Genomic DNA, 10671 nt, shown 5'->3' with positions numbered 1-10671 from the left:
AAGGGTATTTTTTTTGTATAGCATTTATCTTTTTGTCACAAAGCTTCTCGTTATATAAAAGTAAATGTGTAAAAGAAAAACACGTGAATTCATTACAATATAGTGGAGGTACTAGGGCTGAGTAAATTCATTTCGGGCATTTGACCAATAGTCAAAATATCACAAAAATGCACACAAATGAACAATGCAAACAATAGATAAAACCTTCACACTACCAGGGCTTTTACAGACTACTTTACGTTCTTGGCCAGTATCTAAACACACTGCATGCGAGGTATACATACAGGTACAATCCATTACTCAGTCAAATTTACAAATGTGCAACCACATAAGTAAAAGTCAGTACTACCATGTTGCTTTTCAACGGAAAACGGGACACTGCTGCACACCCTAAGATGAGTAAAGTGCACTGCTCTGCACTCTCACATTTCCACTGTCTTGCTTAATGACACCTTAGCATGTGAACAGGAAGAGCAAACACCATTGTTTTAATTAAAGACCAATCTACAGTACTACAGCTGCCAGTGTGGCATTTGTATTCAATTAAGATCCAGATGCAAGTCAAATGTTTTCTAACCCTTGATGACAAAACTATCTTGACAAAGATAATCAAAGATTGTGACCATTACTGGAGTGGTATGCTGGATCATATTGTACAGGTATTTCTATTTTAAGAATAGTTTACATACTAATTCTTAGACTTTTACTTGAATGGGAATATGGGAAAGGACAGTAGTACATTACTTGTACATTAGTTACCTGATTCCTACATTTATATTATGTAGTTACCAGCATAAACACACCCCCTACTGGTGGAAAAAATGAATACTTTTCATTGACAACAGAGCATTAAGGCTCAATGGTTGATCTACTGATGAATGGTAGTTAAGTACATTTACTTTAATTAAGTAAAATGTAAAAGTATTGCTACATTTACTTGCATTTTTGCTACTTCAAACTTTCACTTCGCTAAATTTAACTAATTGTCTAATATTTTTAGCAGAGGTGAATCTCCACTTTGACAGTTGTTTTTAGTCACTGTAAATGATATAGGCCCTACTTTGAATGCGATTTCAACTTTTCAACATTTTATACAGGGTCATCATGTGTTAAATCGTACTCACTGACTACCCATTGTAGAAGTGACTCACATTTTCTCCATCCTTTCTCAACACACAATTTCGCGGTTGCATAATACTATATAAAAAACACTCATGATCATTTAACACATATTACCATTATAAGTTTAAGTAAATAAATGTCACACAAAAACTTTCCCTCATGTATTTTACATTTATTGTAAGCAAAAATACAGGTATAAACATTGTTTGCCATAAATACACATCAAGCACGAATTCTTTAGTTGCAGACTTAAGTAGAGCTGCCCACCTTTTTAATACCTCCCAGTGAGACTGTGTTATAGTCTATAGTCATGTTAATCCCACAATACAAACATTAATTTCATCACATTGGGCCTGCCATTCCAAATGCAGTTACAAATTGTTCAGACTAATGTAGTAGAATAAGGAACTGAAATAATTTCCATCAGCTGTTTAGCCTGGAAACAGTTGGTGTCAAAACAAAACAACACCAAAAAAGAACCATTTGCTGTTTCAGATCAACAGATTTTGGTGATGTTTACATTATGAATTATTTTGTTATGACGTACTTTCTGCTGATGGTTTACTGAGTCTCTGTAGGATGTGCACTGTCGATGGAACAAAAACAAATTTAAATCAGGTCCTTGCAATTTTTAATTCCAGAAGTTCATGAAACTGAGACAATTTACAAATAGTGATGTAGGAATTGGAAGGCTGCAATGGTACAATGAGTTACACTATGGGCTGCAACAAATTTTGCCCTGTATCTGTTTTTATTTTTGAAAATTAAATATGCCGAATTAGGCAACAATACTGTTTCTTTCTAAGTACTATTGGTCATATTGAAAAAAAACAAACAAACACTTAATTTCTTTGATGTTGAAGACATCTTTCAACACCTGACAATTCTCAGGTTGTGAGGCGTAACTCTTGCAAATGTAACGTTCAATTATCCTGTAATTATGAGATTATTTAGTCTTTTCTTGTATTAAGAGCTGAGAAATAATTGTGAGATTAGATCTCCAACTTTTTCTTTGTGAACAATTACAACTATTTATTGAAAGTCATCTGCACATTAATCAATAATGCAACTAATTGTTACTTGCAGTTCTATTCTGCTTGTGCATTTTGCAAATTCTTTATTTTTCAACACAGCCTACAGCACAGTCTTAAAGACAATCTTATGGTCAATTAATCATTACACCTCTACCTACGATCTCTCCCCTATCTGCCCTCCAGTGCTTTGTCTCTGGCAATCACAGCCTCATCAAACTTGATCATAAGCGTGGTGCCCTTATGCCAATGGACTGTGACCTTGGCAGGGAAGCCACTGTGGGTGAGGATGGCTTCCACGATCCCTCCGATGAAGGCTGCACAGTTCAGGGAGCAGTTGTCCTTGGGAACAGAAATGTATGTGTTGACGAGGGACTCTTTTTCAATGATGTAGTAGGTCTTGTCATCGTCATTGGCCTGCTCAAGTTTGTCTGCCTCCTTGCCAAACAAAGCTCTCCATACAGATACCTATGGAGTGCCAGGAGTACAAGAATGAAGGATGTGGGTGGAGGTTTACAATAGTATTAAATTGCCTCTTACCACTTTAAAACTATATAATTTTTTTACGAAATGTTTGCAGTAATAATGTATTAGAGATTTCAACAGTGAGACACACACACCCCCACACACACACTCTGACCATCCCGAAATACTAAGCCAAATAAAGAATAAATAAATATATTTGCATCTAGGGTCACTTTGTTATAATTTACTTTCCTCCCTTTGTCAGTATAGGTTTTCAATTCAACTAGGAAAACTCTCTACCATGCTTGTCCCTTGTGTTGTTTGTAAATGTGAGAACACCCAACTCTTCTGTCAAAATTACAAAATTACCAAGTGTTATCATAGGGAGGAAGTTTCAAAATATATTTTGCACAATATGACATATTCCTTATTCAAATGTTTCGAGATCACAGATGCTCATTCTTTCAGTAAAACAAACTAAACTCTGTTTTTTATTTACAGTGACCACCTGCCACACTTGTATTTTTGTTAAAGTATGAAAACAAGATCCCAGCACACAATTAATTAAAAAATATATAATGTGACAAATTGTTTGCATTAAATAAATTAAAACATGAAGGTGACCACATGAATATAATCACATTTCAGAATTAATTGTTGTGTGTCTCATGATATAAATGGTCACAGCATATGATGAGTTATATTATCAATTGAACAATAACATGTCACTGATGATTTTTACCAAAAGTAAGTTAGAAAGAAGGAAGTGATGCACAAAGTACAGACCCGACTGAATCAGTCAATTCCATTTCTAGTGCTCTAGCTTGGGATTTTACTGCAATCATTATCAGCTCCTGATAAGATGGTGTTGCAGCAATAACTTGTAATTAATAACATAAGCAAGCCAATAGCTGCACTGATATTTAGTACTTTTTCACACACACAAACAGTGAGTGTTTACCTTGATAAACAGCAGTATGTTAAGGACTCTTGACTCTCTCCTGCCGTTCTTCTCTCTCAGCACCAGCACCTCCAGCAGGCTGCCTCCCACCCGCTGACCCAGATCTGCCAAACGAGCCTGCAGCTCGGACACCGAGTACACCCGGCTCTGGCAGTACTGCACCATCTCCGAGAACAGCAAGGCGAAGGCGCTCACACTCACCTCTGTTTTAAGTCGGCTGAGGGGCCGCTCCAAAATAGCAGACTTGCCTCTGGTGAAGCGAGTCTCCATAGTAATTTAATTAATAGCTGTGGCGACACACACACACATACATACAGACAGTCAGTGAGACAGAGAGAGATGACTTACATTAGAGGAAATTAGAAACACAAGCGGTACAACCTAAGGGTAAGAGGCTAATGCTAGCTACTGCAGCCAACTGCAGAACAATAAAATAAAATCTGTGATATATATATAGCCTATCAAATGTAAAGAAGACTCAAATTAAACACACACAAACTCGACCACTGCCAGAATTCATTAGACCACTCACTGACGTTACGCCTGCTTTTGTTGTCGTTTTATTTTCTGTTCCGCCTGAAAACGTCACAACTATTCTACTTTTTCTTCTTCGTGTTTTTTGGCAGTTGGCATCATTAAAGTACCATTACTGCCTCCTATTGGCCTTCTGTCCAATACTATTTTCATATCACCAGTCCAATCGTTCTTAAAGTATATTCTCATTGCATTGTCTGCCTGTATTGTCTGTCTATTTAAATGCGACTAAATTAGTTTTATTGTCTGCATTTTACCTGCAACACTGACTTCTACTGACCCTGTTTTCTGTAACTGTATTATCAGCTCACTCCTTTCTTCTATATATTTCCTGTATGTGTTTCACTGTCTTTCTTTCATAGCACTGGTCACACCAGCTTGTCTGATGTTTCTGGATAACAAACAACGTACTATCAAGATTTGTTTTTTACTGTACACCTACTTTATTCTGGATAATGGGTAAATGTTGTTCTTCTGTTGCATTATACTGCTGCCATTGCTGATTTATTTTCTTCCACACTATGCTTTTATCCTATGATCTTGAAAAACTAATATTAATTTTAATATCCCCACCCCCGCCCCTGATACCTGTGTGTACTGGCACCCACCTGATCGACATTGTCACCTTGGTTAACTATTGCTGAATTGGTGAAAGCGTTTTACAACAAGTGTGATAGTGATTACTAAGTCTGGCTTACACTGGCTCTACTTGCCTTAATAGTTTTCAGTGCTGACGTAGTGCTGAACAGATTATGATGCCATAATCACTGCAAATAGTTCATCATTAAATACACTTACACTGACTGCAATTCCTCCATTTCCTTTGATTAACCTCACTATGTAACTACTAGCCCCCACCCCTTCTTTACGAGGAGGTGTTATTAATTTCCTTCAAGTTCACGTCCTTGGGTAAATTAGAGTTAAAGATCCTTCAGGGGTCGCCACTTTGATTTGGCATAAGTTTTGGCATATGTGCTTCCTGTGGCAAAACTCCAACTTTTTTTATTTGCGCCTGGTGGAGTAAAATTTAAATCCCACTAAATGATTTTGCCTCTTGCAGCTGAGCCACTGAAATCTGCAATTGAACAACTGCACAACTGCACATTCATAAAACTTGTTTAAGTGCAATGCATAGAGTTAATAAGGAGGGGATATTGGTTTGATTTAGTGTTAAGTTAAAATGACTGCATGCTTATGTGGCCAGTTGGTGATAGTTTTTTCAACACTATTGTCTTTTATCAACATTTCCAATTAGGGCAGTTTTGTTTTTTGTGATTCTCCTCCATTTAAAGTTTTCATACAGTATCATAAATATTGACTAAGAGAGTTTCCTGACACTGGTGGATACAAAACAAGTGCACACGTCACATGAGATTAAACATTACCTAAAAATCTGCATCATCTCCCTCTTCAGTGGTGTTTATTCACTTCACTTTACTTCAAGAGATATAAATCGATCCAACAAAGGCAAAATGTCAGATGGGAGATGCACAAAAACCACAAAAAGATGCAATATAATGCAAAAATGACCAACAAGGACATAATCCTACACAAAGGAAACACAAAAGGACCAACTAACCCTAACAGTATGATTTAAATCAGACAAAATGTGACATAGAACAGAAAAAAAGACCAAAGAATGACATAAAAACAGGGGTATTGAGCTCTTCCTGTGTCTGTGCCCATTTTCTCAAAATCTGTTCATCATGAATGGGAAAACGCGGGGACTTTGTTTTGCCTGGCAGACTTTAAAATGTACTGTGTACTAGATCAATATTTGGAGTCATCTGTGTACAGAGAGTACTTACACAACTCCTCTGAGGTAGTTTAAACTTTCAGAAAACTTCCACATTGAGGATTATTGTGAAGATTCTTCCCTCATACCTGACTGTTTAAAGTGGTTTGTTCAATTGTGGTTCAATTAGAAAATATTTTTTTAAGGCAGCAAGCAGCAGAGCCAAGATGATTTCATTTGGACTGTTATTTCTTGTTCCAGCTTCATTCTGCTTCTTTACTGTCTACAGCATGCCAACGAGTAAGTTCAACTCTTCAAAATACTGCAAGTACAAATATCTGTACAAAGGCTTTAGTCTAGCCATGTATCAGCAGCGCTAAACACTTCTCCAAGTTAATATATATCCTACACAGGATACATGTTTTTATGGAGCAGTAAAGTTTATGTAGGGAGGAAATATGGGTCAATGTGTGTGTCCACAAAACACTGTACTTTACCACAGAACACTACTGTTTGTTTCCAGCCTCCTACTGACACTGTTCATTTATATATTTTTTTATTTATGTATTGTGGCCACAATGGCCAATGTTATCTAACCTAGCCAGAGGCTATTTTTCACAGATCTATTGGGGAGGTCATTCCCTGAACCTAAATACTGTATGCTGTAAGTCAGTTTAGTGCTTAAACCTGATAGTAACTTAACCAAAGTGTGAAAATTTTGTTATATTTAAACAGAAAAATGGTCCAAAGGACACAAAGGGTTGGTTATACTGTTTTGTTGAATCAAAAACAATAATTTTGACCCCCCCCCATTGTTTACAGTATACAGTATTTAGGTTCAGGGAATGAGCCCCCCATAGATCTGTGGATGACCAAGGTGAGATCTGTATCATCAATTGTGCCACAGACGTCTGATACAGCATAAAACCCCCATCATCACTTTTAAACCTTCTGTTTTCTCTCAGACATTAAAAATAAAGAATTTTATGATGTCTTTAAGTGAGGATCGCAGTACAGTTGTCATTATTTACCAACCTATGATTGTGCTACATTGCTCGTCTTTCAATTAGTTTTTCTCAATTTGGTTGTTACCAGCTGTCCATCTGCGTAACATGGAAAGTTTCATCCAAGCTGTAAAGCAGATTGAAGACTCCAACCCTGGTCTATCTCCACTGACCCTGGTCAGGGCCCTGCGGAGCACCGCTGGCCACGATGATTTGATGACCATCCATTTCTTGGGTGCGTCATATAATCTCACTGATGCTATGGGCATTCTCAGTTTCTCTTCTTTCAGCTTTCTTGACAAGGCCATCCACCACATTGTGACAGACCATGGGGAGGAACGAGGGGTGGTTCTTGTGCCAGATGGCACCACAGTAGCCCTAGCACCCTTATTGCTAGGAGTTGAATCAGGACTGAGAGCTAAAATAGAAGGAAAGCCAGCTATTGGGATCTTCCCTCTCACATTAGGCAGGACACTGGGTCTGTCCTTCCTCAGCCTTCAAGATTTTCCACCATCTTATCGTTTGGGGCCTAACGGGTGCTGGGACAGCGTGGACCACCCTAAAATTTTCAAGCTGTCTCGGTCTCCCACGTTGGCCACTGATGCCGTTATTAATGGAGGCATGGACGGAGCTATACTGGGCACAGAACTCAGCAAGCTACCTGCATCTGAACAGCCGCAGGCCCTCAGTAAAATTTTAAGAGAATACTATAATTTTATCCTGCATGAGGGCCAAGGCCTTGATGCTGTAACCAACCACATTAGCCCGAAGCGGAGGGAGATCTCCAGATCCATTCTGGAGCCACTTGATCTTCACAGACAGGTGATGGAGACACTTGCATTGGTCTGGAAGTTGGAGAGTACAGAATGGATTGGTCTGGACACTGGAGTGGGGGAAGCAGTGAAGGGTGGTTTGCAGGTGTTTGTGCACAGATACTGGGGTGAGTTCTGAAAAGCTCAAAAGTTTTTGCTACTTAAAATGTGTTTGCCCAGTTGTCTAAACCCAAACATAACATGTTGGGAAATAAAGTGAAGCCAGAAAAAGTTATATTGATCATTCACAAATCAAAACGGTTTGTGTTTAATAGTGTCAGTCAGACTGTACAACATTCAACTTGTGAACAATCTGATAATAAATCAGGGAAGGCAGAGACAGAAACGAAACACAGACAAGTGATTTGAAACGTTATCACTTGGAAGCAAACAGGCTTGCTTTCATTTCAAATGGACAAAATTAGCCAGGGAAAACAGAAGGCAAGGTCAGGAGATAGGCAGTGATCTAGGAAATCCAACTTACCAAACAAACCATAAACAGACTGAAATAAATAGAAACCTGACTGAACTGTTACATACTGTGACATTAACTGATGGTAATTGGCTCTTTACACATGCTCTATTAGAAAAAATACAAATATTTTCACAATCAGAATCGTCCATGACATTACATGACAATCAATTCTGACATACTGTATCTTGCTCTAGAATCCAGTGCACTGAATTTAAGATTGAAGGTGTGATATGGCAAAATCTGTAGCAGTACTTGCATCCAACGTCTCGCTTGCTTTCCTCTTCTCCTCAGACTGCCCTCAAATTATCCCTCGCTGTCAGTGGGGGGCTAAAGACTACAGGGGTACACCTGTCCCACTATCTCTACCCGTCCAATTTCTGTATGTTCACCACACCTACGAGCCCTCCTCACCCTGTCTAACCTTCCCCGACTGTTCCCGCAACATGAGAGCCATGCAGCATTTTCACCAGGAAGACCGTGGCTGGAGCGACATAGGATACAGGTAACCAGCTTTTAAAAGATAAGGCAGTGGAAAATGCCTAGAAAAGGTTTTTATACTTTATTGCTGGCTGTTAAATTAGAATATTGATACCACTGCACTGACAATGGAGATGGAAATAGGAGGCTATTAGCACAGTTTAACAGAGGGGTGAACAATCCTTGCAGCCCTGCTAACTATTCCTGCCCTATTCACTGCTGATTACCTGTATCAGGTATGTTCAGTCAATTAGAAGCTGTTTACTAACTTGGACTAATCACTCCCTGAAAGACAGACAGAAACTTTTCCTTAGAACAGATTTTTGTCCTTTTACTACTGCTAGTGGGAATATTTGTAATCATGCTGTTATTTGTCTTTTCACACATTGTTGAAAATACATCACTTTTAAATTAATATGTTTCTTTCAGTAATCACTTGCTGTGCTACTGTTGATTCCTCAGTTTTGTGGTTGGTTCTGATGGCTACATCTATGAAGGCAGAGGTTGGAACCATCTGGGCAGACACACCAGGGGCCACAATGACATTGGGTATGGCGTGTCAATCATAGGCAACTACACTGGCACCCTGCCGTCTCGCCATGCCATGGACCTGTTGCGCCATCGTCTAGCCCGATGTGCAGTAGATGGAGGAGCACTGGCAGCCAACTTCACCATGCACGGTCACAGACAAGCGGTGAACTACACCTCCTGTCCTGGAGATGCCTTCTTTTCAGAAATAAGAAGCTGGGAACACTTCAAAGACTGACAAGACCACCAGTGCCTGTTAAAGATCATGAATGGTTGTTCAGGCTTTTATAACTGTCCCGGCTGTTAGTTTTCTTAATTTTTAAAACATTTTTACTTTATAAGACGTTTTTATGCAATCAGTTATTTTTCATTTATTTTGTCAAACAAGCCAAATTGAATTAATTACTATTCAGTGTTGTAAAAAAAATGGTGTTCCCCCTCCGTAAGAAAACTAGTTACTGGAAATCCGTATATACATGCAATAAGAGTAATCTGATTTCTGCTCCACCTCTGACTCATTTTGGAAGCCTGGCACACAGACTGACTGTATAGTGATGGAAAATGCTGCTTTTTTATTTGTGTGTGTGTGTGTGTGTTTGTTCATGTTGCAGCAGAGTGACAGGGAGAGAGAAAGGGAAAGGTAGTAGAGACATGTAAGTGTTCCACAATGACAACTTTTTAAATTGTCAAGGGAAAATGACTTAAGTCTACTATGAAGGACTTTATGTTAGACTTTAGGATGGCTTTGTTTTAAATGAGGTGGCATCGCCCTGTTAATGATTTAATTTTTTACTCAGCTGCACGTTTCTGTCTGCAGCCTTGTTACTCACATGCGCAGTTGGAGTAAGCCGATTAGACACATGGTTACGTGTAGAGAAATCGATATTCTGTGACTATGACCATTTTGTCTTAGTCAGACTATTTGGACTATGCAGCTGTCTCTTTTAGTCACAGTTCATTTTTTCATCACATGAATGTTAATTGTTTTGGTCTACTTTTGATTGCTTCTAAATACCTACAAATGCATGCTTTTATCTGAACATGTAACTGCAGCACTACAACGCAAGTGCTGTTTTACAAATTTTTACACAGGAACAAGTATCTGCTGGTGAGTAAACATTACGAAACTAAATACAGTCAGATTAAACACAGTGTAGAAGATTAGAACTACAGAGGAATCAGCAGACTTACAGACACGTGTCCACTGTCACATTTCCAAAACAGTTCACAAACGGGCTAAAACAGATACTCACTGCTCAAAATGGCAGATTTTGTTTGCAAAATGCTCTTAGACTAACAAAAATTAAAAACATTCAACAAAAGCTGATTTTTCATTTCAAACAAAAACTTGTAGTCAAACCTTTAAAGGTAGTTACAACACAGTAAAGAAAATGCAAAATACAGCTAACATCCCAATATCCCATGGTGATTTTACTACAGCTAATAAACCCTTCTGCACTCTGCACCCACTCTTTTGAGATGACTTGTTCAAATAGTGTCAGTTCCTGTGTGCAGGTCTACTGCATC

General features: G+C 38.6%; 2 protein-coding genes across 3 annotated transcripts; one reads left to right on the top strand and one right to left on the bottom strand.

The window, feature by feature from the left end:
* Nucleotides 1-1270: 1270 nt before the first annotated feature.
* On the bottom strand, nucleotides 1271-4232 carry trappc5 (trafficking protein particle complex subunit 5). 2 transcript variants are annotated; one of them, XM_067499108.1, is made up of 3 exons: nucleotides 4112-4232; nucleotides 3580-3866; nucleotides 1271-2621 (listed from the first exon to the last, which is right to left on the bottom strand). In XM_067499108.1, exons 2-3 carry the CDS (start codon nucleotides 3847-3849, stop codon nucleotides 2325-2327), a joined length of 567 nt encoding a protein of 188 aa, XP_067355209.1. In that variant the 5' UTR covers nucleotides 3850-3866; nucleotides 4112-4232; the 3' UTR covers nucleotides 1271-2324. The 2 variants fall into 2 exon arrangements, with proteins under 2 accessions (XP_067355209.1, XP_067355210.1); XM_067499109.1 differs by having other exon boundaries at nucleotides 4073-4194.
* A 1669-nt stretch (nucleotides 4233-5901) lies between these two features.
* On the top strand, nucleotides 5902-10466 carry LOC137123561 (N-acetylmuramoyl-L-alanine amidase-like). Its single transcript, XM_067497494.1, has 4 exons — nucleotides 5902-6148; nucleotides 6944-7792; nucleotides 8431-8641; nucleotides 9079-10466. Exons 1-4 carry the CDS (start codon nucleotides 6076-6078, stop codon nucleotides 9380-9382), a joined length of 1437 nt encoding a protein of 478 aa, XP_067353595.1. The 5' UTR covers nucleotides 5902-6075; the 3' UTR covers nucleotides 9383-10466.
* Nucleotides 10467-10671: the final 205 nt, after the last annotated feature.

Source organism: Channa argus, chromosome 3 (genome assembly GCF_033026475.1).
Source record: "Channa argus isolate prfri chromosome 3, Channa argus male v1.0, whole genome shotgun sequence".
Classification (NCBI taxonomy): Eukaryota; Metazoa; Chordata; class Actinopteri; order Anabantiformes; family Channidae; genus Channa; species Channa argus.
The sequence above is the reverse complement of the archived record's forward strand: the minus strand, read 5'-3'. Positions and strand labels throughout refer to the sequence as shown.

What these genes read in the sequence shown, in the direction of transcription:
- trappc5 (XM_067499108.1), bottom strand. Translation starts at nt 3,849, where the DNA reads ATGGAGACTCGCTTCACCAGAGGCAAGTCTGCTATTTTGGAGCGGCCC. An exon ending in ACATACTGCTGTTTATCAAG is followed by an intron (nt 2,622 to 3,579) that starts GTAAACACTCAC and finishes GGCACTCCATAG; the next exon opens with GTATCTGTATGGAGAGCTTT.
- LOC137123561 (XM_067497494.1), top strand. Translation starts at nt 6,076, where the DNA reads ATGATTTCATTTGGACTGTTATTTCTTGTTCCAGCTTCATTCTGCTTC. An exon ending in TGTCTACAGCATGCCAACGA is followed by an intron (nt 6,149 to 6,943) that starts GTAAGTTCAACT and finishes GGTTGTTACCAG; the next exon opens with CTGTCCATCTGCGTAACATG. An exon ending in GTTTGTGCACAGATACTGGG is followed by an intron (nt 7,793 to 8,430) that starts GTGAGTTCTGAA and finishes TCTTCTCCTCAG; the next exon opens with ACTGCCCTCAAATTATCCCT.